The 19,467-nt window shown below is 48.5% G+C and overlaps 1 protein-coding gene across 2 annotated transcripts; it reads left to right on the top strand.

Moving 5' to 3' along the window:
• Positions 1-1,256: 1,256 nt before the first annotated feature.
• Positions 1,257-19,245, top strand: LOC136965131 (myosin-9-like). Of its 2 annotated transcripts, none has more exons than XM_067259139.1 (41): positions 1,257-1,451; positions 5,222-5,556; positions 5,848-6,004; positions 6,148-6,175; positions 6,269-6,362; positions 6,711-6,731; positions 7,639-7,731; positions 7,828-7,891; positions 8,009-8,107; positions 8,233-8,376; positions 8,478-8,573; positions 8,881-9,152; positions 9,313-9,486; positions 9,594-9,767; positions 9,864-9,978; positions 10,198-10,388; positions 10,572-10,693; positions 10,805-10,874; positions 10,972-11,132; positions 11,246-11,354; positions 11,567-11,698; positions 11,842-12,048; positions 12,177-12,314; positions 12,434-12,557; positions 12,689-12,860; positions 13,263-13,475; positions 13,631-13,775; positions 13,898-14,104; positions 14,316-14,420; positions 14,522-14,674; positions 14,964-15,212; positions 15,325-15,537; positions 15,655-15,867; positions 16,008-16,169; positions 16,350-16,478; positions 16,578-16,666; positions 16,788-16,911; positions 17,131-17,339; positions 17,639-17,747; positions 17,897-18,069; positions 18,333-19,245. In XM_067259139.1, exons 2-41 carry the CDS (start codon positions 5,230-5,232, stop codon positions 18,439-18,441), a joined length of 5,886 nt encoding a protein of 1,961 aa, XP_067115240.1. In that variant the 5' UTR covers positions 1,257-1,451; positions 5,222-5,229; the 3' UTR covers positions 18,442-19,245. The 2 variants fall into 2 exon arrangements, with proteins under 2 accessions (XP_067115240.1, XP_067115241.1); XM_067259140.1 differs by having other exon boundaries at positions 5,225-5,556.
• Positions 19,246-19,467: the final 222 nt, after the last annotated feature.

A 19,467-nucleotide genomic window follows, 5' to 3' on the forward strand; every position in this document is an offset into this window, starting at 1 on the left:
CGAACATTTAAGCGTGCATCAAAAAATAAAACTAATCTTACATGAGACAAGTTTTTATTTTGCACGGTGGTGCTGGCTAGACAGTTTAGACAAGGCTGCATCTCTCTCTCTCTCTGTCCCTCAGAAGTCCTGTCCAGACTCGCTCGTCCTCTCTACTATCTGCTCATCTTTGATGCCAGACTGACTACTGTTGGGGTGTGTGTGTGTGTGTGTGTGTTAATAGCAGGGTTGGAAAAGTAACTTTACACCACGGTCAAAACAAAGCAATGGACCACACCTCCTTTACTCTTTCTCTTTCTCCCTCACTTGTTCCTCGGCACTCTTTGACCGTATAAGGTAGAGAAGGCCTAAAATGGCACCCTGCTTCAGAAAGGGAGGAGAATTATAGAGTTGGAATGCCAATATCATGGCTGAGAGAGATTTGCAAGTCGGTTTTTGCCTTTCATCAATTATGCTTGGGGCACAGTTGTTGTCTTTTTTACACTGTTTATATTTTTTCTTGCATTTATTGTTGATTGTGAGTTTGTAAACAATCAACTATTAAACCTGACATGAGTGGCCATGGCCATCTTTTTCAACATTTACTGTGACGGCAAAAATGGAGGTGGTTACTAATCATTAAAAGAAAATCTGTGTTGACTTCCTGATAACATGCAATGTGTGAGGAAGTACAGCTGTGTAGTTCCATTCACACGAGTTTACAGATTACGCCATTGTGTTGAGGTAAATTTCTATAACTCTATAACCCTATAGCCTGTGCCATGTTTATTCCTCATATCGGTCCGTAGTGCCACTCCCTGTTCCACCATCTCCCCCTCCATGTACTTTAGAGTGGAAACTGCAGGTACAGACCTGGATTAACATTCCTCCATACACACATGCCCCCGATTCTCTCCCAGACCAGATGCGTCCTCTTAATTTTTTTTAACTTCTTTCCTACTTTCAATTTATACTTTCTTTTTGAGTGCGCTGTTTATCCAACTTCGCACAGACAACTTATACATGTAGTTTACAATTAGATGTTAAGTAGGGGAATTATGTTGCATAAAACCATATCAACCATATGAATGACGGAGGAATCATAAAAAAGTAAGAACGCCACACCATAAACAACTCTACCCACTCAAAAATTCACTGATAGGTTGATAAGTCTACCTGGATAGGGCGGAGCAAGAACCTGCGAATAATATAACTGGGCGGATCAAAGGCAGAGCCTGTCCATCCTTGAGCCACGCCTGGTCAGCTGGACCGCATGACAGAAGAGGCACTGAGCTAACGAGGTTGCTGGAGAGATAAAGCTGGAGACGAAAGGAAGTAAAATAGGCCGTAACGATTCGGCACAGTGACTTGTGAGTTTGGTGTCACGTAGCAAATATCCTTGCTATCTTTGCAGACACGGACACCGAGAGACCAGCCGAATTCATTCCGAAGTGCTTCCAACCGAGCGGCAGGTAAATTTCTGTAAAAAGGTTGCTGTACCTTGGTCCGCCTGGCCCTAATCCGTGCGAGAAGATATTTGTGTGCGCAGTAAAGTCTCGAGCAACCGCATTACGAACGACAGATAGGACATTATTTTTGTGCCTTGATTTAATTAGCCTTGTGGTTTACCGGCACGTACAATGCTAGGTTTGTGTGAATATTTGATTGAATTAACGATAGTGATATTTTCTGTGATTACAGTTTTGTGGACACATCTGTGTTCAAGCCACCTTCCCAATCTCTTTCTAAAACTTAAGCTGTTTGTAAGGTTTTGAGGATATGGCAAGCTTACAGGTAATCCTGGATGAGATGGCATATGCAGTAGTAAGCTTAATATCTGTGACACAGGTAGATGACCCGTATCTCATTAGGCCCCAACATTAAGGCCACTCAATTCACGTTGGAATTTTTATTCAGTGGCCTTTATCAAGTGTGTAAAGTATAGTGTATATTGCCAGTTGGGCACACAACCCAGACAATAGCAGGAAGTAGGATTGGCAGGAGCACCCAACAAACAAACAAACAATGTAGTCCCCTCAGGACATAAAATGTTAATTAAATGTACTTTAAACAGGTTTTTCTTGCTCGTTTTAACTGTGTGACTTTTAAAATGTGAGGACCTGAGGGAGATTAGTGTACTGTTAACTTGAGGAGTTCCTTTTTAGTGGACAGCCTGTAATTATTTCCTTGTTATTTGTAGCTAATATGCTGATTCACCTTAGATGGATACATATCCATATGGCTGTTTTCCCCACCTCTATTCTTGCTGGGCACACCCAAGGGGATGATTTACTCAAACAAAATGTCATCCACACCTGCCTGCAGGGCTTAATTTCTGACTCCTGTTCTGTACCAACTCCAGGTATTGTTCATTTCAGGAATTCTCTTCCATGGTGTGGCAAGATGCTTACCCAACATAAGGCTTATGTTAAATTCACGCTCCTCTCACTCTCAGATGGTCTTGGATGATATGGCATGTGTTGGCTTGTTGATAGGGCAGTCAGTCGCAGCAAAGCTAAAGCAGGGATTGACTGGGGGCCAAGGACGTGGGTGAGGAGATGGAGGTCCTGGGAGGATCACAGGGTTCTGTGAAGTCAGGGAGGGTTAATGGGCAGACATGGATCTGGCGTCGCCTCAACATTAACACCTGTCCTGTTCACACCAGTCCAACCTGTATGTGACATCTACCCCCCTGGTTGGTGCTGAATAGCTATGAGTGCCCTTCAAGGCGGAAGTTGCGCAAGATAGGAAATCAGGAAAGGGGGATGTCAAAACTGGCAAGGCTACGATGCAACATCCTGGGGAAGTTGGCCCAAGATGATAACCCACATTCATGTGAAGTCAGTCACGCCGTGTTTGTAATATTGAGTCATTTTGACTAGCCCTGAGGTTCCAATGATACTCATGGGGGGGGGGGTCAACTTGCATGGCCCAGACACTGCCCTGTGCGACAGGCTGTTTCATAACGGCTGAATTTTGTTTGCCATGAGTGGTCCTTGTCTTAGATTAGCCTTACTTTCACACTTTGCTCAAGGGGTGGGAACGGTCAGTCCTATGCTAGGCTAGTCCGATGCTCAGGCTGTCCTGGCACACTTAAGTCAACAGCATGGGGGGGGGGGGAGGGGGAGGCGGGCGCAGTTGTCGTCCACCACCCTCCTTACTCTGTCCCCCCTCTACTCAGAGAAGAGCAGAGTCTGAGCACATAATGAACTTAGAGAGAGAGAGATGACACCTCCTGGACTTCATCTCTTTAGCCCTCTACCTCTCAAACGCACACACAAACACACACACGCGCGCTTCTGTTTATCTCTCCCCGTCTCACGCCGCCACTTGCTTTCACACACACTCCAGGGGAGGATGATGTGGAGACGTAGTGGTACGCGACACACACTTCTCCCAGATGGCTTTATCAGAGGGGTTATACAGTACCATCCAGGTCTGTGATAGGGCCGCCCTACACAGGTTATACATGGGTTAGGGTTAGAGTAATGAGGAGATTGATGTGACCTGACACTTTAGGGTATACTCCACGAACGAAGGAAAAAAAAGAATGGAGGTCTCATCTGGATGTTGAAGTCAGATTCAACATTCATACTACTACGTTCATACGGGGCGTTCATGCAATTCAAGACACTGTGTTTTGAGGTTTGACCACGGGGGAATCGAGCGATCCAGAATAGCCCGTCGAAGAGCGAGAGTTAAAAGGATTAGATTAAGATGTGCACGTACGGCACAAGCACAAGACGGTGAGGGTATTTTTAAAGAGGCAGTCGCATCTGCACTGAGGGAGTGGTGGATAATGACATTTCTGTGTCTGTCTAAACTTGCTCCTAACATTCCTCCCCCTCTCGCGGTTCTCCTTCAGAGAACACAAGAACACACGTACACAACCTGTAAGAGAGAGAGACACACACACACACACACACACACACACACACAGCCTGTCTTCACCTTAACCCTTATCCCCAAAGCACCACTAAGTTTTGTCGTTGTTCGTCTGGACAGTCTGACTTGCCATTTACGAGGTGTAATTGACAGCGTTTTAACCAGACAGTCCTGGGTTTGTTGGGAAATGAAAAGATCTAAAGTCAAGACATGGGGATAATAGGACAGGGAGAGTGATTGGGAATTTGTGGAATTCCCATTGTAATGAGTGGGCGAGGACGGAATGTGGTCCTGTATGATGGGCTGTAGGTTGATGGGATGGAGGGAGGGGGGGGGAGGGGGGGAGAGAGGGAGGGAGGGGAGGGAGGGAGGGAGAGAGAGAGGGGAGGGAGAGAGGGAGAGGGGGAGAGAGGAGGGAGAGAGGGAGAGGGGGAGAGAGGAGGGAGAGAAAAAAAAGACTTGGAGGCACTGTCAGCTGTTTAGGCAAATTGTCTGAGATTGTGTGTCTGTTGTGGTGGTGGTTTGAGGATCTAACTGTTGCGTGCCGTCGCCGTTAAGTATTGAGCTATATGGTTGTTAATATTTTTTCATTAACACGTTTTAGTTCGCCGATATGCCTGATCTCATTTGGATGATAATTGTTCAGTCTCTGCCTGTATGCTGATGTTTTCCTCTATGGAATTATCGGCTCCTCAAGTAATGAAGTTACAACTCGACCATTTCTTTAGCCTCCAAGCTTGAACGGATCATACATACATACATGTCTTTTTTTGTATTTGAAATTGACCCCCTGGCTCATAAGATGACAGGGAGCACAAGCTCAATATGACCCATTGTTGGGCACACATCTTCAGAACACCGGTCACATGTTCGAGCATTACTGCTGACCTCAATGACACAAGCACATGTTGAGTGTTTCCACAATCATCATGTGATCTGAAAGGAACGAGCCGTCCAGGGACAATAGATCACTAGATGAAAACAACTAATCGGTAGATGTAATATACAGTGGATGGACATGGGTATCCATGTTAGAGGAAGCCTCTGCAGTGTTGAATTTCCATACAATGCCAGAACTCGAGTGTTTTGAAAAGAGAAGGCAGGTGAACTTTGTAAAGTAGCATGATAGTGCTAGATAGATGTTTTCCTGCTCCAACACACCTGATTCAAATGAATGGCTCGTTATCCAGCTCTGCGGCAGCCTTCTAACGACCCTTCATTTGAATCAGGTGTGTTGTAGCAGGGAAACATCTCAAACGTGCAGGACAGGTGTTGCCTGAGGACCAGGGTTGGGAACCACTGTGAAAGCCCATAGGTGGTTTTCTTTCATTGTTGACGGCGGCCGTCTTCTCTCCAGCAGCCACCATGTCGGAAGCAGACAAGTTCCTGTACGGGGACCGTGGCCAGGTGGGCAACCCCATGGCCCAGGCTGACTGGGCCACCAAGAAGCTGGTGTGGATCCCCTCGGAGAAGCTGGGCTTCGAGCCAGGCTCCATTAAAGAGGAGCAGGGCGACGAGTGCGTGGTGGAGCTGTCCGACAACGGGAGGAAGGTGAAGGTCAACAAGGACGACATCCAGAAGATGAACCCGCCCAAGTTCAACAAGGTGGAGGACATGGCCGAGCTCACCTGCCTGAACGAGGCGTCGGTGCTGCACAACCTGAAGGAGAGATACTACTCTGGGCTCATCTACGTGAGTTTTGAATGCACGCACACACACACACGGCTGGAAAATGAGGCCAGGCTCATTTCTTCGGAGGACAATTTGAAATCAATTTGACCTACAGCATGGGTGCGCTCATAAAGACGCTCATTTATCACAAGGTTAGCGGTTGCAAGTGAACCTAGCCGTAGCATGCTCAAGGTGTCAGCGAATACGTCATGTCATTTGGTTTATTGATTATTGCTATATTTATTAATAAGCTGTGCATCTATACCTGGACTTGGCAGTCATGACAGTCTCCTACCTTCTGTGTTCTTCCAGACATACTCGGGGCTCTTCTGTGTGGTCATCAACCCCTACAAAAACCTGCCCATCTACTCGGAGGACATAGTGGACATGTACAGGGGCAAGAAGAGGCACGAGATGCCCCCCCACATCTACGCCATCACAGACACCGCCTACAGGAGCATGATGCAGGGTGAGGGAGAGGCACACATTGGGTAGTCACAGAAGCACGGGGCAATGTTACAGATTGGCCATCCTTCCCTCTTATCTCGTCTGATGCGCCAACAAGGGATGTTTTCCAACGTTTCAGTACGCCATTTTCTGTTTTCCTTCCAGATCGTGAGGACCAGTCCATCCTTTGCACGTAGGTCATTTCTCTTCAAAATGACATTTACTATAGTCTTCTACTTCTCAACCTGCATATTTAGGTCGCTGACTAATCTGTGTTTCTCCTCAGAGGGGAGTCGGGAGCGGGGAAAACGGAGAATACCAAGAAAGTCATTCAGTATTTGGCCAATGTTGCCTCGTCCTTCAAGTCCAAGAAAGAACAGGTCAGAACCATTTCTCTCTCTCTCTCTCGTTTTCCTCCCACTTCACACCCCTCCTTCTCCTCTCCCCATTCTGCTTGTACCTGGCCCCATGCTCACTCGTTCATTTGTGGTCTCTCCGAGAAAGAAGTTGTAGTGTATTCCTAACATTCCTCTCTCAGGCCTGAACGTGTTGGCCTCGCCTACTCGCACAGGCCAACACCTGGGGCAGATAGCTCGTGTGTGTCTGACTGTTTGTTGTGACTGTTAGAAAACCTGTCGTTCTGTACCCATCACATTCTACACACAACATTCGGTCACCATCCCATGTGTTGAAGATCTTTGTCTCTCTCTCTCTCTCCCTCTCATCAGGCCAGTGCAGTACTGTCACATGTGAGTTCATCCCTCTCTCTCCCTCCCGCTCTAGTGCCCCGTCGATGTGTTTTTACTAACAGCAAACCCTCTTATTTCCCTGGCGCTCAACCGGGCTCAAATGACTCCTGCGTAATCTATGAACGCCGTGCTTAATTTTTCCTCTTCTTAATCTAAGAAGACCTACTTTTTATAAGGAGAAAGAGTTATGGCCCCCACTAGCCTTTTGTTGTTGTATTCAGTGTCAACTAGAGGAAAACCCAACCCCCATTTGTGAACTCACTGTTGACTCTTGTTAACCTGGTGTGTCACTCCCCTCAGTTAGGTACTTTAGAAACCAGTTTTGTTGTCATCCTCATTTGCATGTCTGTTGTTTTGCTTTTGTGGGAATCTGAATGTGCTTTTAATGTGGTGTGTGTGTGTGTGTGTGCCCTTGTATGTGCCTGCATGGATTAGGCTTGGGTTGGTGGAGGAGGGAGTGGGTTGGTGTTGGGGGGGCTGTCAAGCAGCCCGAGTGGGCCTGTTTGAACCTGGATGCTGCATTTGGTGTGTCGGAATGTGAGGGATTTCACGTTTGAGTCCGTACTTGCGAGGGACTGATTAAATGTTTGCTTTCTTTTGGAGGTTATCATTTTCGCCTCCCGCTCTCTTCCGTTCGAGAGTCATTTCGTGTGTACGTAGTGTGAATGAAATTTAACTTCCACGACAGCAGTCCTGGAAACGAAACGACAGCAAGTCTCATGGTTGTGTATGCATTGTATAACCGGCTGTGGGACTAACGCTTGCTCATGTTATGTGTCTGCAGTGTACCTGGCAGGAAAAAAGGTTCCGAAGGGAAAAAGAATAGCCTAACCTTTTGCCGAAACGATGGCGACTATCTGGTTAAATTGCCCATGTTGGGTTGTCCTTTGACTTGTTTCATCTTTAGGGGGAACTGGAGAAACAGCTGCTCCAGGCTAACCCCATCCTGGAGGCCTTCGGCAACGCCAAAACGGTCAAGAATGACAACTCCTCACGATTTGTAAGAACCCCTCCGAGTGTTGTTTTCCAAATGCACCTCGAATGTTCTTGCAGTTAAAAGTAGTCTGATGCGACCTCCCTCTGTGTTCTCTCATAGGGGAAATTCATTAGGATCAACTTTGATGTCAATGGCTACATCGTCGGGGCTAATATTGAAACCTGTATCCTTAAACAGCCTAATGGCTCTTTGAATCCTTCCAGGGTTTCTTGAAACGTCCTGCTGGGGAACTTTCTAGGTTTGTTTGTTCCTGTTATTTCCTTGACAGTCATGTTGACAGACCTACTGGAGAAGTCCAGAGCCGTAAGACAAGCGAAGGAGGAGAGGGCCTTCCATATATTCTATTACATGCTGACTGGAGCCGGAGATAAACTACGCTGTAAGAAAACATCTCCCAAATATGGCGTCTGCATTTTTTTTGTTTGGGAAAGGAGCTTCGCAAATGACATCCAGTCATTTCTGTAGAAACAGGGTCTAGATTGTCCGTCTCCTTCTCTCACCTAGCCGAGCTATGTCTTGAGGACTACAAAAAGTACCGCTTCCTGTCCAACGGGAACGTGACCATCCCTGGTCAGCAGGACCGCGACCTCTTTCTGGAGACCATGGAAGCCTTTAAGATCATGAGCATCCCCGAAGAGGAGTCCACAGGTATGGCAGCGTCACCCAAGACCACACCCACTAGTTCCATCTATGTTCTTATTGGTGACATGAATAATTGGATGGGTTGAACCGCCTGTTTCTCTGTCCAGGTTTGTTCAAGGTGGTGTCTGCTGTGCTGCAGTTGGGAAACATGAGCTTCAAAAAAGAGCGGAACTCTGACCAGGCCTCCATGCCAGATGACACTGGTAATGCACCCACAGACACGCAACACATCTATTAGAAACTGCAAGTGGCAGCTCGGATCTAAGATGGATTCGAGAGACCGCAGATAGTGTGCGGCTAGTTTGGTTTGTTAAACGTTTTAGATCAACACTTGTATTATTGTTTTTGTTGATTTTATGTAAAGCACTTTGAGCTGCAATTCTTGTATGAAAAGTGCTATATAGATAAAGTCTTACTTACTTACTTACATCTGTGCAACAGCTAAACTCTCACACTTCAGCTTGCGTTGGTTCACCAACTTGACCCTCTCCCCTCCCTCCCTCCCATCAGCTGCCCAGAAAGTGTGCCACCTGCTGGGCATAAATGTGACAGACTTCTCCCGGGCCATCCTGTCCCCCAGGATCAAGGTGGGCCGAGACTACGTCCAGAAGGCCCAGACCCAGGAGCAGGCGGAGTTCGCAGTGGAGGCCCTGGCCAAGGCCTCCTACGAGAGGATGTTCCGCTGGCTGGTCTTGAGGATCAACAAGGCCCTGGACAAGACCAAGAGACAAGGGGCCTCCTTCATCGGCATCCTGGATATCGCTGGCTTCGAGATCTTTGAGGTAGAGAATACAGATGAATGAGAATACAGATGAATTTTTTGTAGTAACCACATAGAAACATGGATTGTCACCGTGGGCTTTTCACACCGTTTCTGATATGCCTGTGACCCTCTCTACCCCTAAGTGACGTTTCTCTCTGGGCACCTTCTCTCCTCTACAGCTGAACTCGTTTGAGCAGCTGTGCATCAACTACACCAACGAGAAGCTCCAGCAGCTGTTCAACCACACCATGTTCATCCTGGAGCAGGAGGAGTACCAGCGGGAGGGCATCGAGTGGAGCTTCATCGACTTCGGCCTGGACCTGCAACCCTGCATCGACCTCATCGAGAAACATGTATAAGTCCTCCCAACAATTCTGAGGTCAAATGTAAACTGACGTACCATCCGAAAGGAGCAATAACGCGGTTGCTTTTCTTCTTAATTCTTTTCTTCTCTCTCCAGGCGGGTCCTCCTGGAGTGCTGGCCCTGTTGGACGAGGAGTGCTGGTTTCCCAAGGCCACCGACAAAAGCTTTGTTGAAAAGGTGGCGCTGGAGCTGGGCAACAACCCCAAGTTCTTCAAGCCCAAGAAACTCAAGGATGACGCCGACTTCTGCATCATGCACTACGCTGGAAAGGTAAGCACCTGCTTTACGAAGGCGTGTCGTCCACCTTGACCTACATTTGGGTCCAAAACTGTTTTGACGTCATTTGTATGGTGCCCTATTTCTCAGGTGGACTACAAGGCAGACGCGTGGCTGATGAAGAACATGGACCCCCTGAACGACAACGTGGCCACTCTGCTCAACCAGTCTTCAGACAAGATTGTGTCCGATCTCTGGAGAGATAGTAAGCACTGGATAGACAATGAAAGTTTGCGTTGCTACGGTTGCTTGTAAAAGGCTTTGGGCTGTGGTGTGAGGCCACCTAGTGCTAGGTCTGTGCAACTGCATTGGCCTGGAATCGACGTGGACAGCTACAAATGCGGCCTTAAGTTCTTGTTTATCAACTATCATGTCTTTTATATTGATGTCAGGAGCTCATCATGGACTTGTGTGTTCTCCTCAGTGGACCGTATTGTAGGTCTGGATAAGGTGGCGGGTATGGCCGACTCCATGCACGGGGCCTTCAAGACCAAGAAGGGCATGTTCCGCACGGTGGGCCAGCTGTACAAGGAACAGCTGTCCAACCTCATGACCACCCTCAGGAACACCAACCCCAACTTCGTCCGTTGCATCATCCCCAACCACGAGAAAAAGGTAAAGGCGGCACCACCGTCGAGGAGTGAAACTACGTGGCGTAGGTCATCCGTCGCTGCTTGAGCAACATTTGTTATCTGGTTATAGCCTTGATCTAGATAGCTTTTGCCCTACATACCGTAGCCTCTGCATATCTTGATGCAGTATTTGTTCCGTGACGTCATTCTTCTCCTCCCCACCCAGGCTGGGAAGCTGGAGCCCCACCTGGTCCTGGACCAGCTGAGGTGTAACGGGGTTCTGGAGGGGATCCGCATCTGCAGACAGGGCTTCCCCAACCGGGTCGTCTTCCAGGAGTTCAGACAAAGGTGACCAACTCTAATTTGACTTGATTTTATTTATTCACTTATCACATTATCTGATAGGACTGAATTGTCATATGAAATATTTATCTTTTTTTTTTATTCCTTTTTTTTCAGATATGAGATCCTCACTCCAAATTCCATTCCTAAGGGATTCATGGATGGAAAGCAGGCTTGTGTGCTCATGGTAAGACCAAAGATGGAAAACCAACCATTCTCTTCCCAATTTCCTTTTGTATAAAACGTTATGGCTCATTTCTTTTTGTGTCTCTTCCTTTTCTCAGATCAAGGCTCTGGAGTTGGATTCCAACTTGTTCAGGGTCGGCCAGAGTAAAGTATTCTTCAGGGCCGGCGTGCTGGCTCACCTGGAGGAGGAGAGGGACCTGAAGATCACCGACGTCATCATTGGCTTCCAGTCCTGGTGCAGGGGATACGTCGCTCGCAAGTATGGAGACTTGGCATCTGAGAACATTGGGCTATGGTGTATTTTTTTTTAATTTTTATTAATGGTCCACACCCAACGTTTGTCAAATTCACATAATCACACTTTTTCTTCAGAGCCTTTGCTAAGAGGCAGCAGCAGTTGACTGCCATGAAGGTGATCCAGAGGAACTGTGTTGCCTACCTCAAACTCAGGAACTGGCAGTGGTGGAGACTCTTCACCAAGGTAGGGAAGTCCAAAAAGTAGGAAATTCGTCCGGCCTTTCTGTTTTGTATATTGTGGAACCTACATTTGAACTAGGCTTCACTTGATACTGAGTAGTTCAGGCCCTCAACCGACCAGGAAAAGAGCAAACCAATCACGGTTTAAAGAAAAGGAAAGCTAGGAAGACCCCTGTTTTTTTAGCATTTCTCTTTCCCTGCCCTGTCCCCCTCCAGGTGAAGCCCCTGCTCCAGGTGACCAGGCAGGAAGAGGAGATGCTGGCCAAAGAGGAGGAGCTGGAGAAGGTGAAGGAGAGGCAGTTGCAGGCTGAGGAGATACTCAGGGAGTTTGAAACCAAGCAGAACCAGGTACGACAAGTACACGAATCGGCGCATTTGTGGACGGAAGTGTACAGGCGAACCACTTCTGCAAAGTCATAGATGTCACCCTGGCCAAATAGCAACATGATGGCTAACCACTAACTGAGTTTTCGCTCCGTAACCCCCACTAGCTGAATTCAGAGAAGCTGGCCCTGCAAGAGCAGCTTCAGGCCGAGACTGAGCTGTGTGCCGAGGCCGAGGAGATGCGCTCACGTCTGGCCACACGCAAACAGGAGCTGGAGGACATCCTCCATGACCTGGAGGCCCGCGTGGAGGAAGAGGAGGAGCGGGTCACCCAGCTGCAGACGGAGAGGAAGAAGATGCAGCAGAATATCACGGTGAGGAGCACAGCTCTGAGGCGGGGTTACAATTTAGGGTTCACAGCCAAGGATTTATGTTCTTCACTCAAGATCCTCCATCCAAGACGAGATCTAGGCCCAGAACGTTCCGTCCTTTCTTTCTCCAGGACCTCGAGCAGCAGCTGGATGAGGAGGAGGGGGCCAGGCAGAAGCTGCAGCTGGAGAAGGTCACCACGGATGCCAAGCTGAAGAAGATCGAGGAGGATGTGATGGTTCTTGATGACCAGAACAACAAACTCAACAAGGTCAGTTGCTTCAAGTCCAAGGTCATCAATAAGTCTATCCACCAAGGACCAGTTGTGTGCGCGTTTGCTGGAATCGAATATTCCGTTCATGCTTGTGTACTCGACGTCACGTCGAACAGGAGAAGAAGCTGCTGGAGGATAGAATCTTAGAGTCAACCAGCAACCTGGCTGAGGAGGAGGAGAAGTCCAAGAGCCTTCAGAAGCTCAAGAACAAACACGAGGCCATGATCACCGACTTGGAGGGTACGTAGGCCACCAGTACTGGTCCTGACCAAGCGACACTCATCAACCCATGTTCCATCCCTATACTTGGACCACCGTGGACGCAAGTGCCGTGAGCCACGTTTGAACGTTGACGTTTGCTCCTCCGTCAGACCGACTGAGAAAGGAGGAGAAGCAGAGGCAGGAGCTGGAGAAGAACAGGCGCAAGCTGGAGGGAGACTCCACCGACCTGCACGACCAGATGGCTGACCTGCAGGCCCAAATCGCTGAGCTCCGTGCCCAACTGGCCAAGAAGGAAGAGGAGCTGCTCAAAGCACTGTCCAGGTAAACCGCGTCAGGATGTAGGATGCCTCAAAAACATTGGTGATGCTCAAAGCAGTGTTTCCCCTAGCATTATATAAGGGGGTCGCCCCGCCCCCCCCCCCCCCCCCCCCCCCGAAGGTAAAGTTAGTTTTGTAAAAAAATACATAAAATTAAGGTTACCTTTCCTATAAAACAGGTCTCTAGCTTGCTCTTTATTTTTTATTTAAACAAACTAAATGGCCTTATGTTATTTAACTTATTTACATGGCGGCATGTCATTTGTCTCTACATGGTCGGGCGACCAAAGCTGTAAACCTAGGGGAAACACTGCAAAGTATAGTTTCCTTCTAACCAATATGGGTTTGGTTTGACAAGCCACGTTGTAATATCCATACATTTGGCACTAATTCTCGACTCTTCCAGGATCGAGGAGGAGTCTGCGGCCAAGAACCAGGCTCAGAAGAAGATTCGCGAGCTGGAGGCCCAGATCTCGGAGCTGCAGGAGGACCTGGAGCTGGAGAGGGCGGCCAGGACCAAGGCTGAGAAACACCGCAGAGACCTCGGAGAGGAGCTGGAAGCCCTCAAGACTGAGCTGGAGGACACACTGGACTCTACCGCCGCACAGCATGAGCTCAGGTACTGGAATGGCAGAGTTGGCAACTTACTGTGTTTGAAGTAAGGAGGGGGGGGGGGTTATAGGTGGCTGGTGCTGTTGCATGATTTAGAAAGTGCTTCTTCTCAACTCTTGTTCCTACCTCTTCTTTTTTTTATTTTTTTATTCTGTACTTCAGGACCAAGCGTGAGTCTGAGGTGACCCAAATGAAGAAGGCTCTGGATGACGAGGCCAAGGTCCATGAGCAGCAGATGGCCGAAATGAGACACAAGCACAACCAGGCCTTCGACGAGCTCAACGAGCAACTGGAGCAAGCCAAGAGGGTCAGTGCTGAAAAGACTCCATTTTGGGGGGGGGACGGACAGACGGACAACGTTCAGTCGAGTGTAAAGTTTCACACTTTTTAAATCTCTTCACCTTGGGTATTTTCGCCTGTTCCCTCCAGAACAAGGCGTCCGTGGACAAGGCCAAGCAGGCCCTGGACAGTGAGAAGAGCGAGCTGGTCATCGAGGTTCAGACGCTGCTTCAGGGGAAGGGCGAGCTGGAGCACCGCAAGAAGAAGGCGGAGAGCCAGCTGCAGGAGCTACAGATCAAACACAGCGAGGCGGAACGACAGAGGCACGATCTGGCCGACAAAGTGACAAAACTGCAGGTACGGGACCGATGGCTTTGCCTCTGCCGCAGGTACATCCAGACTGCGTCCCTCCGTGTGTTAAGGGTTTACAACTTGGCTATAGTCCGTTTCTATATAGTAAATGGCGGGGCCGTGACCTGTTCTTGGTAGCCACGGTAAACGTTTAGATTTTTAAGGGGCGGGATTGTTGATGGGTTGTCCTCATCCTTGCTCTCTGTTCCGTGTGTAGCTGGAGTTGGACAACTCCAACAGCATGTTGAGCGCAGTTGAAGGCAAGTCCATCAAGGCCTCCAAAGACTGCTCCGCTGTGGAGTCTCAGTTGCAGGACGTACAGGTATGGCCATTGAAGTCAGTACACGCACACACCCACACCCCTACCTCTCTGACCCCATGATGATTCGCTTGTAACCACCCCTCCCCTCTGGCCGCTTGCAGGAGTTGCTCCAGGAGGAGACCCGCCAGAAGCTCTCCTTCTCCACCCGCCTGAGGCAGATGGAGGACGACCAGCACAACCTCCGGGACCTGCTGGAGGAGGAGGAGGAGGCCAAGAAGAACATGGAAAAGCAGGTCTTCACCCTCCAAGCTCAGGTAGGTGCTCCTATGCCAAGACTCCTAACTCTCTGTGCTCAGTGACACATCCCCCATGTATAACAATAGTGAAACATACCACTGGGGTTAGATTGGAATAATATAGTTGGACCACTGGCTGAACTATTGGTGTTAGATATACTATATGTATGGGCATAAACATTCCTATATATATATATATCACATATCAATCCAGTATGGTGCTGTAAAATAACTACGTTCTTTCACTTACAGTATCTTTTCTAACACTGTCCTTGAACCCCAATCCCCCCTTCCATAATACCGTCAGCTGGCTGACATGAAGAAGAAGGTGGATCATGAGGCTTTGTCCCTGGAGGGGGCGGAGGAGAGCAAGAAGAAGCTGCAGAGGGAGATGGATGGGATGCTGCAGCAGCTGGAGGAGAAGAGCTCTGCCTACGACAAGCTGGACAAGACCAAGACCCGTCTGCAGCAGGAGCTGGACGACATGATGGTGGACCACGACCACCTCAGGCAGATCGTCAACAACCTGGAGAAGAAGCAGAAGAAGTTCGACCAGGTAAAGGAGCGAGAGGCGTTTCGATGGCAAACGGAATGGAAATTCAAGCCGTTAATTCAATTGTTTTGTCTCGATTTGCGACGTTAATGACCCAGGGCTTTCCCCTATGTAGATGCTGGCTGAGGAGAAGACCATCTCCACCAAGTACGCTGAGGAGCGTGACCGGGCGGAGGCCGAGGCCAGGGAGAAGGACACCCGGGCCCTGACTCTAGCCCGCGAGCTGGAGACCATGACTGACATGAAGGCCGATATCGACCGCGCAAACAAGCTCCTCAAGGCCGAGATGGAAGATCTCGTCTCCTCCAAGGACGACGTCGGCAAGAGCGTAAGATCGCCGTGTTCCTAAGGGACTCATCGGGGATGGCTTTCCACATTTACCTTCCCGTTTGGAATAAAAGGGGTTCGGAAACGGTTTCAAATTTCTTCTCGCTTCTCTCGACAGGTCCACGAGCTGGAGAAGTCGAAGCGAGGGATGGACCAGCAGCTGGAGGAGATGCGGGTGCAGCTGGAGGAGCTGGAGGACGAGCTGCAGGCCACGGAGGACGCCAAGCTGCGCCTGGAGGTCAACATGCAGGCCATGAAGGCCCAGTTCGACAGGGACCTGCAAGCCCGGGACGAGCAGGGAGAGGAGAAGAGGAAGCAGCTGGTCAAGCAGGTGCAGCAGACTTCCCATCTGCCTAGAGGGCAGGAAGGAATTGCGCCTATTGCTCCAAAGAGGAATCCGCCCTCTACACGATGCACAATGCCCAGAGCATTTGGCAGCTTCCTTGAATCTCCAAACGTCTTTCTCTCCAGGTGCGAGAGATGGAGGTGGAGTTGGAGGATGAGCGCAGGCAGAGGAGTCTGGCCCTGTCGTCTAAGAAGAAGCTGGAGCTGGACTTGGCAGAGCTGGAAGCTCAGATAGACATGGCTAATAAGGGTCGCGACGAAGCCCTCAAACAGCTCAAGAAACACCAGGTAACGTACATTTTGATATGACACACATACTCGCTATTAACACACATTAACAATCAGGGCGGGGGGGCGTGGGCAGACATTCTATACAGACAGACCACTGTGTAGCATATTCTTTCTCCTGTCGAAATACAACGGTTAATTTATAGTATGTAGGCTAACTTAAGACCCCCCCCCCCCCAGGCCCACATGAAGGATCTGATGAGGGAGCTGGAAGAGTTGCGTCTGTCGAGGGAGGAGGCCCTAAACGAGGCCAAGGAGAACGAGAAGAAGGTCAAGTCCATGGAGGCTGATGCCATGCAGCTCCACGAGGTACGATTCGCTCACCTGCCTCTGTAAAACCATCTGCCTGTCCTACGTTTTCGTACCTCGTTTCATGCCTCTCCTCGCACGCGCCCCCTCCCCCAACAGGACCTGGCCACATCAGAAAGGATGAAGCGACAGGCCCAGAGCGAGAGAGACGAGCTGCAGGACGAAATCAACAGCCATGCCTCCAAGAAGTAACGATCCCACACGCCCCCCCCCCCCAAAAAAAATGAAGACTTAACTCCCATAGGGATGGATATTAAAGCTGCTGCTTTTGGCCATGACTAAATGCGTCTTGTCCTTTTGCTCTCCCAGCTCCCTGATTGCGGACGAGAAGAGGAAGCTGGAGGCTCGTATCGCCCAGCTGGAGGAGGATCTGGAGGAGGAACACCTCAACACCGACATGGTCAACGACCGCTTGAGGAGGAGCACTCTACAGGTAACGTGTTCTTGGGTTGGGTGGTTGGTTCTGTTACGTATCGTAACCCAGTTTAATAATTGCACACCTAGAAAATGAAGACGGACCATAGTTCTGCCTCCATAGGAAGAAGCTCAATGTGCAGGGCTTCATGTTTCCACAGGCTTGTTACTGTGTGGCATATCACTTGTCAATCTTCGCCGTCAATTTTTTTTTTTTTTCCTCTCCTCTCTGCAACAGTGCGACCAGGTCACTGCAGAGCTGGCGGCGGAGCGCAGTACCAGTCAGAACCTGGAGGGCACCCGCTCCCAGCTGGAGCGCCAGAACAAGGAGCTGAAGCTGAAGCTGCAGGAGCTGGAGAGCACCATCAAGAGCAAGTACAAGTCCTCCATCGCCGCCCTGGAGGCCAAGATCGCCCAGCTGGAGGAGCAGTTGGACATCGAGACAAAGTAGGAACTCTGTTTGGGCATCTTGCTTGTGGCGTCTTTTGTCTTGGCGTCGCTTGTTTGCTGCAAGGTGTGGATACGTGGATTTTTGCGAGCCATCGTCTTAAGTGGTGGTCGTTTTTTAATGGGTTTGCTTTTAAAAATGTCTTCCACTTGTTTTATTAGTTTGAGGATGTTTTGTAAATGTTTAAGGAGAACACCATCCCATACATGACCGTTGTGCTGGTAAGAAACGGTCTGTGGGGAAAAAAATGACAATTGTCTCAGAACTTAACCATGACCTCTGCTCACCACCTTATCAGAGAACGTCAGCAGGCCACAAGACAGACCAGGCGCACGGAGAAGAAGCTGAAGGAGGTTGTGCTGCAGGTGGATGACGAGAGACGCAACAGCGACCAATTCAAAGACCAGGTGGGCCTCAACACCCAATATAGTTCAACTGCATTCTGCTTTTTTTTGTAGTTTAATAGTATTTCTGTGGAGAAAAGGTGAAGAATGGCATAATACGGCTTTATTGTGTTGACATAACCGCTGACTGGCTTTCCATCCACGCTTCACAGGCGGAGAAACTGAACATCCGTATGCGTCAGTTGAAGAGGCAGCTGGAGGAATCCGAGGAGGAAGTGACCCGGGCCAATGCCTCCCGCAGGAAGATGCAGAGAGAGCTGGAGGACGTCACAGAGACTGCAGACTCCATGAACCGAGAGGTCAGCACCTTGAAGAGCAAGCTCAGGTACGTTGGCTGGTTTGACCCTCTCCCTCTCTTTCTCTCACCCCTACAGGTAACGCTGTAGAGGGATTGATCAGCAGTTAGTCTTTTTATAGTCTTGTTAGCGATAATGGTTCTGAGGATGACGGTGACGCTTGTTGAATAAAGGGTTCCCCCCCCCCCCCCCCCAAGAAGGCAATCGTTCTCTATCCCTACAACATGACTGGGCATTACATTTGTAGTACTTTACTTCTTTTTTTTTTCTTTTCAATCACCATTTCTTTCAGGCGGGGAGACGTGCCTTTCAACATGCGCCGAGTTATCAATCGCTCAGGCCTGGAAAGTGACGAGGAGTCTGAGCTCCAGAGTGAGGCGTCTGAGCCCACACCGGAGTGAAAGGTTGTGGACAAAATCCCGACATACAAAATTTACTCAGTCCAGAAAGAGATTTTGGTTATTTCAGGTTCCACAGAAATATTTCATTTAGCTCATACTGGACCTGATTGGCATAATCCTCCAATTCTAAAGCAATACTATATGAAACTCGATATGCTGGGCCAAATGATGTTTTCGAATGTGCATCTTTTTTTAAAGAGGCTTTCCTAACGTAACTTTTTTCTAGAAATATTTTTCTACTATGCTGCTTCAATATAAGAGATTAATTTTAGAAAACAACTTTCATTTCATATATTCTCTAGCTGTTTCTAGTCCTGTACATTATGACATCTGAGATAAGGATTGGGCATGTGATGTTTTTCATATCATTGTGGGCTTTTGGGGGGTAATTGAGGTACTAGTCTAAAGCAGTAGCCTATGGCTTATTTAAAATGAGATGATATTGCATGTTTGCATTTTCCCTCTTTAGTTTCTGCATGCACAATACCTCCATTGTTGAAACAAAACTGTACTTCTCACAAGAACTGGCATAGATATACTGTTTGAAAACTTGTGACTGCACTTTACAGTCTAATGGTCTGACTACTGAAACTATTTAGCCTTAAAACTTATATTATTCAAAACGGTGGGGATCATTTAAAACGGTACGGGGAGCTCATTTGTTTAGGTTTTGTATTCATAGATGTTGCCATGATAACGTTGAGGTGGTGGGTAGTACACACTTTAATCTTTGATCCTTGCTTGACATGATTGGTGAATAAATAAGTACCTATTTTCTATCAGAATAAATACTCATGTGCTTAACTTCTGTTTCGTGGTCTTTACCATTTTTATTGGGTGACAAAATGAAGATGTGTATTTACAATATAAATAAATGGACTATACATTATTGTTACAATACAGTGAGTCTTATCTTTATTATGCCTTAAGGCGATGTTAGGTTGCTTTTTCCTGAACCATCTTAGCCTGTAAGTTCACACACTGCTATATAACACCACCAGAGGGTTCTGTGGAGTTTGATCTCGG

Source organism: Osmerus mordax, chromosome 21, assembly GCF_038355195.1.
Source record: "Osmerus mordax isolate fOsmMor3 chromosome 21, fOsmMor3.pri, whole genome shotgun sequence".
Taxonomy (NCBI): Eukaryota; Metazoa; Chordata; class Actinopteri; order Osmeriformes; family Osmeridae; genus Osmerus; species Osmerus mordax.